The sequence below is a fragment of the Podarcis muralis genome, chromosome 12 (assembly GCF_964188315.1).
Source record: "Podarcis muralis chromosome 12, rPodMur119.hap1.1, whole genome shotgun sequence".
In the NCBI taxonomy this organism is placed as follows: Eukaryota; Metazoa; Chordata; class Lepidosauria; order Squamata; family Lacertidae; genus Podarcis; species Podarcis muralis.
This window is the reverse complement of record NC_135666.1, coordinates 37,891,891-37,909,077: the sequence shown is the minus strand read 5'-3', so window position 1 is coordinate 37,909,077 and position 17,187 is coordinate 37,891,891. Positions and strand designations below refer to the sequence as shown.

The 17,187-nt window shown below is 41.2% G+C and overlaps 1 protein-coding gene across 1 annotated transcript in view; it reads left to right on the top strand.

The window, feature by feature from the left end:
- JAZF1 (JAZF zinc finger 1) overlaps nucleotides 1-17,187 on the top strand; it is a 126,298-nt gene that overhangs the window by 57,869 nt on the left and 51,242 nt on the right. The window contains exon 2 of the mRNA XM_028751476.2: nucleotides 11,045-11,117. Coding sequence (XP_028607309.1) covers nucleotides 11,045-11,117 — 73 coding nt within the window. The remainder of the gene's footprint in view (nucleotides 1-11,044; nucleotides 11,118-17,187) is intronic.

Here is a 17,187-nt window from a genome sequence, read left to right as displayed (position 1 = left end):
CAAATATATTTCCGAAGTGAGCATGTCAACTATCTGTTCACAACCAAAAGTCAGGAAATCTGCATCATAATAATACTTTTTGCAGCCTAAAAGATGGCACAGGTCTTTTTAAGTTCTCCTTGCTTTATAAATCACTAATGTAAATCAGTCTTTCATAATATAGTAACAGCAAAATTTGGCATGTGTGTGGGCATCTTCCACAGAGATTCTCTTTTTTATGTTATAAAAAAGCAGACCACAAGATGTCAGTATGGTATCAGCACTAACTAGCTGAATTCAAGGATGCTTGTGGAAAAACAATGAGCTTAAGAACTGTTCTTTATTTGTATTAAACTGGCTTTGGGCAGTGCTACAGCCCTTACTCTCTTTTTGCCACCTTCTTTTGTCTCTCTATCTGCCAGAACCCTCCTCTGCCAGCTTCTTTCTTTCTTTCTTTCTTTCTTTCTTTCTTTCTTTCTTTCTTTCTTTCTTTCTTTCTCTCTCTCTCTCTCTCTCTCTCTCTCTTTCTCTCACCCCCCCAGGAGAGAGACAGAATAGGTCCTGAACCCAGAAAGATTAGGCCCTAGGGCTACAGGTTACCCATCCATTTTGTATGGTACAACTGATCCATATGCCAGAGGAATGTCTTAGCAAATAATTTTGAACAGCCTGCCATACCACTTGCTCATTCCCTCTTTCTCCCCTTCTGTTCTGTTTCAGTCCCCCAGTCACTGTCAACCTGGAGGAGTAAACTTAAAAAGTTCTGTTTAGCTCTTTCTAGCATTGGGGGGAAAGGCTACAATAGCATAATGGCTGCAGGTGCTGCTTGCCTCCCCTAGTTTTAAAGGTATTGGGGTGTTGTCTGCATGCACCTCCTTTCAAAAGATGCATGCATGCACTTACCTTACCAGTTTTCAAGCCACACCCATGACCTGGTCTATATACATAGTAAATTAAGCGGGCTGATTCCATGGTGGTATAATGGTGCTCATCATTTCAGACTGCAGGTAGAGAGGGTGGGGATCACATTTTTTTAATTCACCTAGAAAAATTAGCACAGCAGGGAACAGGCTAGGATAGAACCTCTCTGTCTCTCTGAAACAATATAATTTACTTGCAATGTTACACGTATGCGGGAGAATTCCAAAATAGATTGAGATGGTACAGTCTTCTCTTATCATCTCAGACTTCTACCTCCTGCTGAATGTGTATACCAGCCCCTTTTCTTTTCCAGTCAAGATTGAAAGCACACAGGAGCCAGTTTAGCTGTAAGCCATACTGGGAAAACTCTGGGTCTCCCTATTGGGCACCAGTGGAGGTGGCTGTATGCCTGTATCCTGAGGTTTTATTGTGAATAGCTTTCTCTGTAATACAGGTAGTACAACTGTTGGGCTGCAGCATGTGCTCTAAAAGCGTATGGCATTAATTTTGGGGTAGGTGAGTAGGCAGAATTATGCAGATGGGCCGAAAAGAAATCCTGGGCCTTACTTTGCCTACCCATGGCCTAGAGTCATAAAGGGGGCAGGCTTTCCTTTTTAGAAAAAGCTCTTTTTAGCAACTGTTTCCTGTCTTCTTACATTTAAGGCCCATAGCACTAAAACAGGAGTTTCCCAGATTCTGTCATTATTGACCTCTATATATGACAAGCGCCTCCCAATTGACAAAACCAACACCGTCCCTGGAGGATCATCCAAATTAAAATTGAGTTGAAACTTCTCCTGGGAGACCTTGTGGTTCCAAATTTGAGGGAGAGCGTTAGTGTGGGGGGCCCACTAAAGTTGCCATTAAACTGCTTATCTGTTCATTTTTGTTTTATTTTTTACTGCTGCCAACAGTTTTGCTATGGTAATGCCGCACCTCAGGCAGGGTTAGTGGCCACATATTTTTATTTCCTGCAGCTTCCCCGGAAATGCAGTCACGATGCTCGGTTCTCATGCAACACAGCACATCTCCTCTGAACAATGCCTGCCTTCATGCTTAGTAAGGGTCTGTGGGACAACAGCTCTGACTATGTATCTGAGGCTGCACTGTTTGGCTTTACGCTGGATATCAACACTCCAGGATGGACAACTGCTGGGGAAAACCTCTGTGAGCTGGAATACTGCATTATGAGGGTTCTAGCTCATGTAGAAAGGTTTTGCACTTGTGTATGTTTCCATTCCTAACATGTGGACATGGAGGCAGGCTAAGAGTCTGCACAGCCTGCAGGGCAGCACCTTTTACATGTAATGTTCACATGGCTCACACATGTGAACTGAATTACCTGAATTAATTATGTCATGTGCTTATTTGGACAACACAATCCCATGCAGTTCAAGTTCCAGTGCAATCCCATGCAATTTTCAAGGAGTGAGAGAGAGAGAGATAGGCAGGCAGACAGACAGACAGACAGACAGACAGACAGACAGACAGACAGACAGACATGGATAGATTCAAATCCCCATGATGGGGTGAGCTCCCGTTGCTTGGTCTCTGCTCCTGCCAACCTAGCAGTTCAAAAGCACGCAGTTCAAGTAGATAAATAGGTACCACTCCAGCTGGAAGGTAAATGGTGTTTCCGTGCGCTGCTCTGGTTCGCTTAGTCATGTTGGCCACATGACCCTCGGCCAGTAAAGCGAGATGAGCACTGCAACCCCAGAGTCGTCCACGACTGGACTTAACGGTCAGAGGTCCCTTTACCTTTTATGTATAATAATTCTTTACCTCATTCTCATGCATGGCCCCCTGTGCCTGTTTTGAAGGAAGCCTAACTTTTACTTCATTTCTTTAAAGACCTGGTGTGTTATAGTTTTTAAGCTTCGAGCTAGGAGACAACAGATGAAATCTCTGCTCAGTCATGGTATTAGCCTTCTTTATAGAGCTGTTGGTATGGATGGCCAAAAGCATGCATAAAATCATGCATAAAGTTCCCTGTGTTTTTCATTTTAATTAATGGAATGTAAATAGTGTGGACTCGCCTTCCTTGGAGGTTTTTAAGCAGAGGTTGGATAGACATCTGTCAAGGATGCTTTAGGTCAGATTCCTGCATTGAAGGGGGTTGGACTAGATGACTCTCAGGGTCCCTTCCAACTCCATAATTCTATGATTCTTTGGTTTAATTGGTGCTCAAGATGCTTCAGGTGTATCACAGTAAACAGGAAAGGAAAGGAATTGTTCTTTTATAAATGCATATGGGGGGATTTTGGCACTCCATTTGATATGGAATGAATTGTTTCAGAAACATGAAGAGGGTACCTGATCTTGCCAGGAACAACTGATAGGGGTGGCATGTGAGAGCAAACCTTTAGAGATTCTTAAATGAGTCATTTTAACCTGTATTTATTTTTTCTTAAATTCTCCCTGTAGATTCAGGGTTTGTGGGGGTTTTCCATCTCAAATGTGTGTGTTTTTCATAATTGTTGAGGTCTCTAGTCTGCTGACTTGATTAATTGATGTTCTACCTGCAGAAGGTAGCCATTAATTATTGCCTAGGGTTGCATCAATAATTATGTTTTCCATATAAAAATTAACACAATAAGCAGAAAATTATCATTGCACGTGATATTGGACCTGTACTTCTAGACTGAGGATCATCAATAATAAAATAAGTGGCAGTTCTATGTCTCCAGAAGATTGCACACAATTAAACAGAAGATGTGATTCTGTGTTTTCTTTGGTATACAAAGTTATTTGCAAGGCGTTGGCTGTGTATGTCTAAATCACATTTGAAGTCCACTTTCTCCCACAAAGAATTCTGGATACATTAAATTGAGAATGTACATTCAAATACGATATGGCAAAAAAGAGAGAGAAAGTTGCCCCCAAGTTTGAAAGACCAATTTAGTCTATCATATGCTGCCACATGTAAAGTGAAAGCAAACAAACAAGTATCTAACTGTGCTGATAAATGTTTGGGTCAGATCTTCTTCCTGCTCTGCCCTTGTTTGAACGCAGTGTTATTTATACATAAGAGATAGTGCTGAAAAGTTATGCATATTCTATCTCATTTTTCACTTTAATTGCCTACATGAAGTTTCTGAGAGAGCTTCAAAGGTCATTTTTTTGTTGCATTGCTCGTATCTGAGGAGCAAGATGGTCATGCAATTAGTTTTCTTATTTGAAATAAAAAAAAATCTGATATTGAAAGCCCTTAAACAGTCATAAAATCCATAATATGACTCAATAAGCTTCCTCCAGTTCAGAGCAGTATAAAAATCATTGTTAAACAGGGAATATTGCTTTTCATCTTTTGTTTTGCTTGTTTGTTTTCATTATCTAATTTGATGTGTGGTTTTACAAGGGAAATATCCAGGGTTCTTATTAGTAGCATTTTCCTGTTGGTTGGTTTCCTTGCATGTTAGTTCTCTGATTAGGAAATACGGGGTTAGTCACATAGTTAAAACATGTAAATAAACAAAGCAGTTTGTGTGGGCATAAATGTCTTCATTGTTTTGATGGTAGAAGAAATTAATATTGAACCTAGTTGGTTGATGAAATAAGCAATTAAAACAACTGTAATCAATATGTTGTTGAGTCACCACTACTACACACACATACGCATATCTACTCCACTCACAGAATGGGATATTCTCGGTTCCTGCAAACGGAAGGCCAGGCAGTTCTGGATTTATGACATACTTTTGTTGATGAGCATTTCCTCTGTACTGGATCTTGTGTGCTCTGGTGTTGCTGAATCCCCTCCTAGCAAAGTCATTGAGTGCATGCTTGCCCACATTTTTGTGGTGAAAGTAGCAGGTGAATCAGAGGTGTGCAGCAAAGCCTGAAAATCTGCTGATGTGTTTGTTTGTTTCTGCCATTTATATACCACCTGATTGTACAAATAACCTCAAAGCGATTTACAAAAAGAATGAAATAACAAGATTATTTGTAAAAGTGAGGAACACTGAATATGTAGCGGGTTATCCTCCCTGCCCCCAAGCAGATACATACATACAGTATTTTACTGCTGAATCAGGTTGTGGAATCACTTCAATATACACCTCAGTTTAAGGTGATTAGTGAATAATTTGATTTTAAATTATACTTTCTTACTTTTTTGGCCTCATAGGATAATAGGAATTATGTGTTCATGTGCACTTCCAGTTTGGGTATTTATTTTCTACACAGACAAGCCATTTAAACCCAAAGATGCGCTCATCTGGCAGCACTGTTTTCAATATTGTTGCTTTCTGCCAAATTTATCCATAAAAGACTGCAATAATCTTTGCCACCAGGTTAAACTACAGATAATCCTACTTGCGGCTCACATGTTGGAAGGCAGCAATCCAGCCACAGGTGTATGCCAACATGTGATGCTTGAGCAACTTTTTCCTTTGTGTGAATTCCAATATGAACTGACCTCATTCACACCACCGGGACTAACAAGAATGTAGCTCCTTTGGATTTCCCACTGCTCCAAATTTTGCAATACAGTTCTCAGCCCAAAAAAGTTGGGTAATGCGTTTTAAAATGCGTATATTTAGACACAAAAAAATGCTGAGAAGCACACATTTGAAATGTGGATTTTTTGCGGGTTTCAAAATCAAATGTGCATCTTAATGCAGAATGATACAGACTTGTGAGGGGACACATGCAAAAAGTGACATGGACCAGTATTAGACTTGTCCGCCCAACCCTAGTGTCAGCCACCCCCGCCGTGGTTTCTTATCCCCATCGTGGGACTACAGATGCCTGGAAACAGTCGTGTGCATCCACATTCCTAATTGCACACACCTTGGATGTTAGTATTCTGCATGCAGGGAATGTTTAATAAGGGGAAGTGTTTGGAGATGTAGCCCTCCCCTCATATTCTGAGGTACAGTAGTTCAGTGCCATGTGCTGCTTTTGAATGTGTAGATCAACTTCCCCAGAACATTCTTTTCTCGGGGCAATATTTAATTGCTCCTGTTTTTAGTAGCTGTTCCCCACCTTGTTATTATGATTATGATTAGCATTATTATTAGAGGACTTATGCATTGTTTACGTGTTTGCTGCTCTGGGCTCCTTTGTGATGGAGAATCAGATAAAAACATTATAACAACAACAACAATATGCCTCTCAGGGCATGGTCTCTGGAATTTCATTTCATTTGGCTGCACAGCAAAGCCCGAAAATCTGCTGATGTTTTTGTTTGTTTGTTTATGCCAATTATATACCACCTGATTGTACAAATAACCTCAAAGCAATTTACAAAAAGAATGAAATAACAAGATTATTTGCAAAATCATTTTTTAAAAAGTATATTAATGTGTGTTTGTCACTCATATATGATCGCATCTAAATGTTCAGTGAAGTGGAAGCTTAAAAGTCCAAATAAACAAACAGTTTCAGTTCCTCTTGTTTTTAAAAAGGGAAAGGAAACTTTTTAAAAAACCAACAACCTGGTGCTATGGGACACTGGCAGACGGATCTCTTGGTTGGTTTACTGCATAATCTTTATAGCTGCCTAGTACAAAGCGGTAGGTTCCTGTTCTGTTTGCCGTTGAGCATTGAAGCCTTGTTTGAGGGGTGGTGCGAAGGGGAGCACACGGAATGTAAAGTTCTTAATTGTGCAACAGGAGCCATAAAATAATGAGGCATTAGTACCACACACTAACTCAGGAAGCAAGTGGGTTAAGGTGATGCTTGGTACATGACCAACGACTGATCTGTTCAGAATAAATGACAGCTGTAGCTGTTTTACGTGCACTAGTCTGTGGTAGCTGCATTAAGGCTGTTCCTCCCCCTCTCTCGCCCACCCCACAAAGGACCAACAGAGTTGAAAAGCAGCTTCACAGCAAAGGATTTTCAAGAAACATTTGTCATCTGCAGATACATTTAAGTCCCTGTGGGTATCCCATGTGAAACTGTTTAGACTACTTTCAGTTAATTTTACTACCCAGCTAATGCTTAAAGAAAAGTTGAAAGCCTCGACTTGGCATTTTTATATGCCTGTTTTGGTCTATCTTGCTAAGCTAGCCCGTATCTGTTTGGAGAGCACTTCCAATCACTGGCCTGCTCCCTCCGTGGAGATAACTTATTGCATTGCACAGAAATCGAGACTGGGAACAGAGCTGGCTGAAGGAGGATGAAAAATTAGTGAAAGGAATTTCATGGATAAGGGAGGCTGGGGAGAAAGGGTGATAGGTGTGAATGAACAACCACAGGGGAAAGAACACAGGTGGGCCCGAAAAAGGGAAGCAGGCAGTAATGGGAAGAGGAGGCATGTACCTGGCATTCTGGCCAGCCATCTGCTGGGGAGGCGGTCGAGGTGGGCAGGATGTAAGCAAGGATATTGAAAAAAGAGAAGCCAAGAAAAGCTCTTAATGTGGCAACTGCTGGTAATTTTTCATGGAGGTCACTTGCCTTTAAATCCCCAAAGCCTTGTTATCTCTGATGAACAGGGCTAAGCAAGGTACCAATAATGTTGAGCTGTGTCTAGGCACACTGGTACACTGATTATGTAAGAAGCTGAGTTTGTGCATGTTAGAGGAGCTGTGTTTTCTTTTGGTCAAAATCTGGGTGCATCTGGAAATGCATCAAGCCATTTCAAGGGTTTGATAACGTTTACTAACAAAGTGGTCGTTTTACTCAAGGTTGGTTATCGGCTCCATTGCTTGAACCTTGGTTGGAAATCTCTCCTCCCACAAAGGCACCACATTAAGATAGTTGCAGATTCTATACGATCTATAAACTGGGGGGGGGGGGGGGGATTCCCAAAGTAATTCCGAATAATTTTCAGTTTGAAATTTCCACTGTTATATTTATAACCTGTCTTTGAGGCAGGTATTAACCTTCATAAAAACAAACTTCCTGTTGTTGGTGGTGGTGTTTTTTAAAAAGAACAAACGATATGCCCGTATGATATTTGAAACATTTTATTGAAATTTACCTGGCACAACAGGTTATAGAGTATATTTGTGGACAATTATGCGCAAACATGTACAAAAGACCAGTCCAGACATAGACTGATCCATCCATTGGCTGCATGCATACTTCCAAATAGTTCCATTGATGAAATGGCGCTGGCTTACTATTTAGGTCACCACATTCTAATGACAAACTGGTAGCAAACCAGAGCCTCTGTGACCCATTGTCTGTCAAAAGAAAGCAATATAGGACTAATGGTCAGACTTGGTATAGTATAGCATCATACACTCAAATATTCAATTCTGCTTTGCCTTAATGTAGCAAAAGGAGGAGATTAGCACACTGGTTTGGTTTTTATTGCAATATTTCCCTGTTCAGACTGGAAAATCAATTTTGGAGGGAATAAATTTTCCTCCTCGTTTCTCCTTTTCAAATAGAAATATGCCAGTAGCATGTATTTTAGTGTCTGTGCACGCACACACAATTTTTGCTTTGAATTTCTGAATGATAGCTTCAGAAAATAATCTGTACAGACAGGACGGAGCTTGAGAAAAATCAGGACTGGAGCATTGGCAAGAAATAGGTAATTGATCTCAATAGAGCAGTCTAAATTGGTGCTTGGGGTGTGTGCTTTGGTTTTGTTTTGTTTTAAAATGGACATATAAAATGCCTCAACAAACTGAAAAAGCATTGCTAATTAAAGGGGCTTCCCCTCCTAATGTTTTCAGGTAGGCCAGAATTATCTTTGCAGCAACCTAGCTGTTGTGTTTGAAACAGAATGTGCTCCTGCAGCTAAAGCAGAATGCTACTCTTTGCTAGCGAGGCAGATGTGCAGCCCTGCCCCTTTTGTCAAGGAAAACCCTGAACACTCCTTAACTGCGGTTAGATTACACAAGCTTTTATTTGTGTTTTGGTAGTGTTTCACTGTTCTTCAGGACTTTGTCATCCTCCACCTTTAACGTATGTTCACAACATTCCACATACATTTCCCTTACATGATTTCAAGCAAGGTAGCAGCAGTGAAAGTGTGAGTGGAGAAATCTGCCACTGACCTAATACTAGGATACTTCTGTACAGTTCAAGAAGATGTGCTACTTGTGCAGTGATTTGTAGAAGTGGGCCATAAGAAAAGTAATCCTGGCAAATCCTGGCTAGACGATGTTACTACAGTGGTACCTCGGGTTAAGAACTTAATTTGTTCTGGAGGTCTGTTCTTAACCTGAAACTGTTCTTAACCTGAGGTACCACTTTAGCTAATGGGGCCTCCCGCCACCGCCGTGTGATTTCTGTTCTCATCCTGAGGTAAAGTTATTAACCTGAGGTACTACTTCCGGGTTAGCGGAGTCTGTAACCTGAAGCGTCTGTAACCTGAATCGTCTGTAACCCGAGGTACCACTGTATTTGGTGAATTTGTAGCTGGTTCACTGACCAAAGCCAAAGAGTACTCGCCCTTGTCACCCTGGAGTATGCTGGAGTATGTTGTCAGCAATAGGTACCGGTAGATGACAGGCAGCTCTACTTCTCTTCTACATCTGCAAGTGAGGCAGTGGATGTGCTGAATTGTTGTCTTGCCTCTACAATGGACTGGATGAGAGCCAACAAACTGAAGCTCAATCTAGATAAGAATCAGGCACTGTTAGTGAGTGGTTCCCTAGACTGGATGGTTCAGAAACTTCAGGTGGTGCAGAATTTGGTGGCAAGGTTGCTCACTGGGGCAAGGTGCTCTGAGCATGTAATGTCAATCCTGGCCCAACTGTACTGGCTGCCAATTAGTTTCCAGGCTCAATTCAGGTTTTGACCTATAAAGCCTTAAACAGCTTAGGATTGCAGTACCTCAAGGAACGCTTCTCCCCATAAAAACAGACCCAGACCCTGCAATTATCTGAGTTCCTACTTCATGTGCTCCCCTTTATAAAAGGTTCAGAGGGTGGCAACAAGAAAATTGGCCTTTTCTGCAGTGGATCCCCATTTGTTGAATGCTCTCCTCAAGGAGGCTCTCTTGGTGCCTTCATTAGATATCATTTACTTGCCTGGCAAAGACTTTCTCTTTAGCCAGGCTTTTGGCTGATTAAACAATTGATTGCCTTATTAATGTGTTTGCAGAAAGGGAGTTATTGGTTTTGGGGGCGGGTGTTATGCATTTACTATACTCGTTCTGTATTTTTATGTTGTAAACCTCCCTGTGATCTTCAGATAGGGTTGCCATATGTCCGGAATTTTCCGGACACAGCCGGAATATGACAGTCGGAAACAGTGTCTGGACACAAATCGCTGCAATGTCTGGGAAAATCCGGATGTATGGCAACCTAGCTCAACAAATTTACCAAAAAACCTTTTGTGTCTGGATTTACTTTTTGAAATATGGCAACCCTACTTCAGATGAAGGGCAGTATACAAATTTAATTAATAACAATAACAATAATCCCGGACAAGTGGGGTGTGACAGTGGTCTGTCCTGGGCCTGGTATTATTCAGCATCTTTTGGCTTGTATTAAATAATAGAAGGGGTTTTCATCAAATTTGCAGATATTAACTGGGAGGGGTACCTAATACTTCAGAAGATAAAATCAGGTTTCAAGATGACTTTAACAGATTGGAGAACTAGGCCAAAATGGTTATTCCGCTTGTATCCCCACAAAACTTTTTTTAAAAAAATAAATATGTGGTTAAAGTGTAACAGTTGTTCATAATATTGTTAAACAATTTTCCCCACTTTTAAAATTTAGGTAAAAGATTCTGCCTAGTTAAAAATGTTGGGTATGAATTTATGACACACCAGGGGGATTTTGCATTCTTAGAACAGAATTTTATTATAACGTGTTTTAAGAGCCAGCTGTACACTAGGTTGCAATAAAGAGTATTTCAGGAGCAATTCCACCATTGGTGGCCTATCCATTTGTTTCACATGCCTTACACAATTAATTCACAACACTTTATGGTGCCCATAATCTTGCACAACATTTAGCTGGCCAAAAAAACATTATATACTAAATGGCATTCTTTCATGTCATCCATGGAAGGCAATTCTCAACAGATGCGATTGCACCTCAATAAAGAACCAGTTTGTTTCCTTAACTCTTGTTTTAAGTTTATTTACTTGGGTATGTGTACATTATCAGATGGCTATTTTCTCTGTTTCTATATCATGTCCTATTTGTTTTCCATTTTTGCGATTTAATCCAATTATGATGTGAACTAATAAAATCAAACCCTCTTAATCATATATATTTTGTTACAGATACAGACCCGCGTGTATTGGAGAAGCAAGAACTACAACAGCCAACTTATGTTGCTCTCAGTTACATTAATAGGTAAGCTGCTTTTATATATAAATATGAGCCTATGTGGCTTTGAATAAAGAGTGGTTTTCTACAGCATCTAATCAATTAAAGGCTATGGATCTGTTGCAGTGAATTTCTAATGCAATCACAAGGTAATGCAGACAATATTGCACACTTCTGGAAACATTCACTATTATAGAGTTAAACTAGTAGATATTAACAGTGATCTTTAGGCATTCCCTGCTCATTTCTGGAATGGCTATTTGATGGACGTAGTTCCCACTTAGAGAACTGTTGATGTTACTTCTACTTAAATAAGCGCAGTTTAGAAATATTTTCAGAAGCATTTGTACCCATTGCAGAAATTTTGGTGAGCTTGAGATGAACTGTAAAAATACTACTAATGGTTTTACGGCTGCTCAACTTCTCAAAGTGTTATACTTGAAGCTCGTCCAAACTTTGAACTAAATAGGGTGGTGGTGTTTGTTTTTATATCATTTTTAAGCAAAAGATACATTAAAAGAACCAATATGTTCCCAACCACCACCATCCAAGAGATTCCCGAAACAGTTGCATCATAGGAACAAAGAGTCCCGCTAAATCAGACCGAGCGTCAATGTAGTCGAGAATCTTGCTTTGCAACTGTGGATAGTCAGATGCCACCAGGAAACCTACAAACAAAGCATGAAGCAGGAGTGGTTAAGCAACGGCTCTGCTGATGTTGCTGAATTTCAGCTCCCATCAGCACCAGCCAGTATAGTTTGTGTCCAGTGACTAATTCCTGCCCAGCACAAGATGCTTTCTGAGCAGTGCCAACCATCTTTGGGAAAATGTAGTGTATAGATTCCGGCAATCACAGACTTGGCAACAGTTTCTTCTGCTGCGATGTCACTTTTCCAGTGACTATGCTTGCAAGAAATGTCGCCTGTTCTATACATTATTGCCCACTGCATGCAATTCCATGAACATGCATTGCTACTTGATTTCCATGAACATCAAGGAGTGTGGTGGAGTCTCCTTCTTTGGAGGTCTTTAAGCAGAGGCTTGACAACCATATGTCAGGAGTGCTCTGATGGTGTTTCCTGCTTGGCAGGGGGTTGGACTCAATGGCCCTTGTGGTCTATTCCAACTCTATGATTCTATGATTCTATGAACATGCATTGCTACTTGATTTCTTTTGAAGGGCCCTAAGGATGCAATCATATATACACTTTATCTTGGAGCAAGTCACATTCAGCTTCAGTGAGACTTCCTTCTGGCTAAACATGCATACAATTGCATTCTAAATTAGGTTTCCTGTCATATGTCTATATTGACAAGAGTACTTTGTAATTGGGAATTCCAGTTTTTAAATGTTTGGTTCATTGCATATTGTTAGTAGTTTTCATCTTGCCATCTTTCCTGCTATAAAATCCAATATGTTCCCACTTTTCTCAAAGAAAGAATGGTATCTTGTGATCTCTTTACTTAATGCACTGTTATTGCTTACAGTTCAGGGAAGGGCTTCCAGTAGCTGCTGGATTGAATATTTGTGACAAAGCACAGAAACAGCTGGTTCAAAGTAACACGTCACTTGGCAGATAATATTATTTTTTTTGTCTGATCTTATTTTTTTATATGTTGGCAGTGACCAACTGGAATCATGTGTTTTTATTCTTGTAGTCATATATTTACACCCTTCCCTCAGACTTGGTTTAGAGAAAGAACAAGACAAACTTCAGATGGTAATTCAAACAATGTGCACAGAAATGAATTTATTTATGAACAAGGGAATGAATGGCTTGTGGTTGTTTTTGTAAAAGGAATAATACTGTTGGGATATTTTTTTGAAGGGGAGGCAAGTTGCAAGAACCAGATAATTCATTCAAAATGTTAATACGTTCGACTTCATAAGATGCAAAGATTAATTTTTATCTCTATAAAATGAAAAGCTATGAATATACTTTTAAGATGGAAAGCATACCAAATGTGTTCTAAACCTAAGATTTAGTTCTTTTTCTGAGATGGCAAACTGCGTCTGAGCATTATGACCTGAGATTGCAGGTGATGGTTTGCATTATAGCATACTCACCCATTTGAAAATATTTAAAAATCCATGAACATAGAAAGCTAGCATGTCAAGGAGAAGACTAGGCTAGAACTGACAACTAAGTTTCTATGGGGATTTTTGGGTGGTGGTGGTAGGGAGTCCCTGCATGAACTCAGAAGTGGGAGAGTCAAAACACAGGCTTACCATCTCAATGAGAACTAGTCTTAACAAGTATGACCTACAACAAAATGTAGCGTGGGGTTCTCCTGTTCATGGAGCCAACCAGCCATGCCCCTTTTTAGCTCCGCCCACAACAGTCAGTCAGCATTGTGTGGCAACTGAACATGCTCAGTCCTCATTGGTCTATTTTGGGGGGTTTGTCCCCTTAGTTCCCACCCAAATGGTGGTGTTTCTTTTCTTTGGTACTTCTTGCAAACTTCAGGGTTCCCTAAGCCTACTGATACCTCCTTTTCGTGCAGGTATAGTGCTGTTTTGGCTGCATAAGGATCCATACTTGAGAAATGAGTTTGTCCTAGCAGCTCGAAAGCAAGTCAAAGTGCAAGTAGATAAATAGGTACCGCTCCGGCGGGAAGGTAAACAGCGTTTCCATGCGCTGCTCTGGTTCGCCAGAAGCGGTTTAGTCATGCCGGCCACATGACCCGAAAGCTGTACGCCGGCTCCCTCAGCCAATAAAGTGAGATGAGCTCGGCAACCCCAGAGTTGTCCATGACTGGACCTAATGGTCAGGGGTCCCTTTACCTTTACCTTTATGCCTGTATGGGATTGATCCATAATTTCTCCTTGAGAAAGTACAGTGTCATTCTGAGGACTGATCATTTTGCATGTGACATTAAAAACACACACACTTTTTAGTCTTTTGTGTGATACTCATTCAATACGTAAATGTTGTCTAATGTGTAAACATGTGTTTAATATGTGGCCCTGAGGTATAAAGCCACATAATGCAGCAACCTTGCTTAAAACTAAGCAGGTCTGGATTTAGTCAGTATCTTGAAGGGAGACAGTCTGGGAGTCTTCTGTACACAGCCTTGAGTTCCATGATGGAAGAAAGGTGAGAGACACATGTAATTGGCTGACTGTAATGATTCCAAGCCATCTGCGTTGTATTTTCACATTACAGTATAAGCCTACTGAAGCTTTATTTGGACTGCAATCCTAAATAGACGGAGGGATTGAAGGCAGTTCCGCTCCCATACACAGCACCCTCACAGGCTTGAGCCAGCAAGGTGGAAAGGAGGGCAGACGAACACTTTTGCATTCCTGCACCCATTTCCTAGTTTAACCTCCCCCCCCCCCCCCATTTTTGCATGTTTTCCCATGCAATGTGATATAATGGGAGAGATTTAGACACACTCCTGAGAGTGATTAAACTTCTCCCTGCTTTAGGGGCACTTTGAAGCATTGGAATGGTGTTTAATTCTTGGAAGCAAACTGCTCCCTGGACTTTCCCCATTCTGTCCCCTCCCCTAAATCTTTCTTTTTGGCCCACCAATATTGACGCTAACATTGATATCTAACATTGGCTGATCCAGCCCATCAGTGGCTTTAGCAGCAGCGGAAAATGGGGGTACAATATAGGGTCTCCCTCTCAGAGACTGGATATCGGATAGAGATATCCCATCTATCCCATGTCCCCTGGGGCTGCCCTCCTAGTGGCCATAGGACTGCACTCTTACATGAGTAAATGACATTAAAGCATGCTCGCTTTAACTAACATCTGTATATACCCATAGCCCTGGATTTCAGTAGATACAAAAGTGCAAAATGCCTTTTCAAGTGCTGCTTTTTTGATTTCCCCATCAATAACAGAAAACTTTGCAGTGGAAATGATTTCCAGTTTCATGTCTGGCCTTTTGCAAACTCAGCTGTTTTAGATAACCAGGGTAAGGTTTAAATAACCAAAAGCCTGTTGCCTATACCGAACATGTACATTGTTAGACGTCCGCCCAATTCTGTTTAAAATGTAAACTTATGATTAAAAGCTCTGCAGTATGAATGGAACTGATTGTCTTTGGCACACAGGTAATAAAATGTTTGGATTTGTTGGTTCCATGAACTTGCTGTGTATCAGGGGAAAGGGTATTTATAGTCCTGAGCATATGGTACATATAAATGGGACTAAAATTAGGCCGTATAAACTTCAAAAATAATAATCTGAGTAAATATCAGAGTGCATTTGTGGCCTTTCTCCATTTTTCATGTATTGCACTCCTTCATTTTTACCAGTATGGAAGGGGTGTTAGTGGACCCCTTAAATTGTTATCCATTCTCCGTGTGTGTGTGTTTACAATTTTTGTGGGATTTGTGGGTTTAAAGTCTCATTGACTGTGATACTTTAGTCCAGATGGTTTTGGCTTTATATAATTTACTTCTTGAATGTGTGGTCTTCTAGTTGGGAAAGCCCTGGTGTGGTACGTGGGGTGAAAGTTGCATTGCCAACAAATCTTTGTTACACTTTGGGTGGCAAATGTGAGTATTCATGATGCTTTGCTAATGTTTCACATGACTGGCAAAGCAGAGAGGATCTACACGCTTGGTGTAGGTTCTGAGCAGCAGTAATGATTACCAAATGATGTTAAATGTTAAGGAAATGTGATATTTACTCTTCCTTTAAATAGTCTTCTCCATATTGCAAAACCCATCACTCCAGAAACATAATGCATATTGATAAAGGTAAAGGTACCCCTGCCCATACGGGCCAGTCTTGACAGACTCTGGGGTTGTGCGCTCATCTCACTCTATAGGCCGGGGGCCAGCACTGTCCGCAGACACTTCCGGGTCACGTGGCCAGCGTGACAAGCTGCATCTGGCGAGCCAGCACAGCACACGGAACGCCGTTTACCTTCCCGCTGGTAAGCGGTCCCTATTTATCTACTTGCACCCGGTGGTGCTTTCGAACTGCTAGGTTGGCAGGCGCTGGGACCGAACGACAGGAGCGCACCCCGCCACGGGGATTCAAACCGCCAACCATGCGATCGGCAAGTCCTAGGCACTGAGGCTTTTACCCACAGCGCCACCCGCGTCCCATTCAATGCATATTGATACTTGATACCAATAGCTCCAGCCAAAATGAAGGAAATCCTCAGTTACTGGTGGTTCATTCTGTCTTGGAAGGTATTGTAGACCCATCCGCTGTTTGTGTTAGTGGCAAATGGACAGCAGGCTTCTGGAAGATTAAAGTTATGACAGGAGATGAGAGGCCATCTTGTGCTGACATCTGACATAGTTTGGAAGAGATCATGGTTGCTTACACTTATAGATTATGCTACCAGTACAAGCTGCACAGTCTCAGAATATTATTCACCAAACTGATGGGTTGATGCTCAGTTTCTATCAAACATGGGTTTGCAGGAAGGGTTACGGTGGTCTCTCTCCCCCCGCCCCCCAATGTTTGGATACTAATGGAAATGTAAAACTCATTTGGGTTCCTCCTGCTGACCCCCACTCTTTGCACATTCAAAGGTTCCATTTGAAAAGACCCTATGCACACACAGATGTGTGTTCTGATGCCCTTGACCCTATACTTGTACATCTGTTCACTTTTAGGCTCCTTGCAAATGAATTCAGGGAGAAAATCAGCAGCTTAATGGTAGAACAAAGGCTTTACATGCAAAAGATTTATTGTTCAGCCTCCCTATCTCAAGGTATAGCTGGGAAAGACCCCTGTCTGAAACTCTGGACAGCTTGGGTAGTCTTTGGGTCTGACTCAGTACAGTGGTACCTCGGGTTACAGACGCTTCAGGTTACAGACTCCGCTAACCCAGAAATAGTACCTTGGGTTAAGAACTTTGCTTCAAGATGAGAACAGAAATCGTGCGGCGGCGGCACAGCAGCGGGAGGCCCCATTAGCTAAAGTGGTACCTCAGGTTAAGAACAGTTTCAGGTTAAGAACAGACCTCCGGAATGAATTAAGTTCTTAACCAGAGGTACCACTGTATTGTGATAGAAATTCAGAGATGTTCTCTGGCTTCCCATAAGAATAGACACAGCTTTTTTTATAAAGAAAATTACTATATTTTTTTTAGGTGTGTTTTTTTAAACTACAGTTGA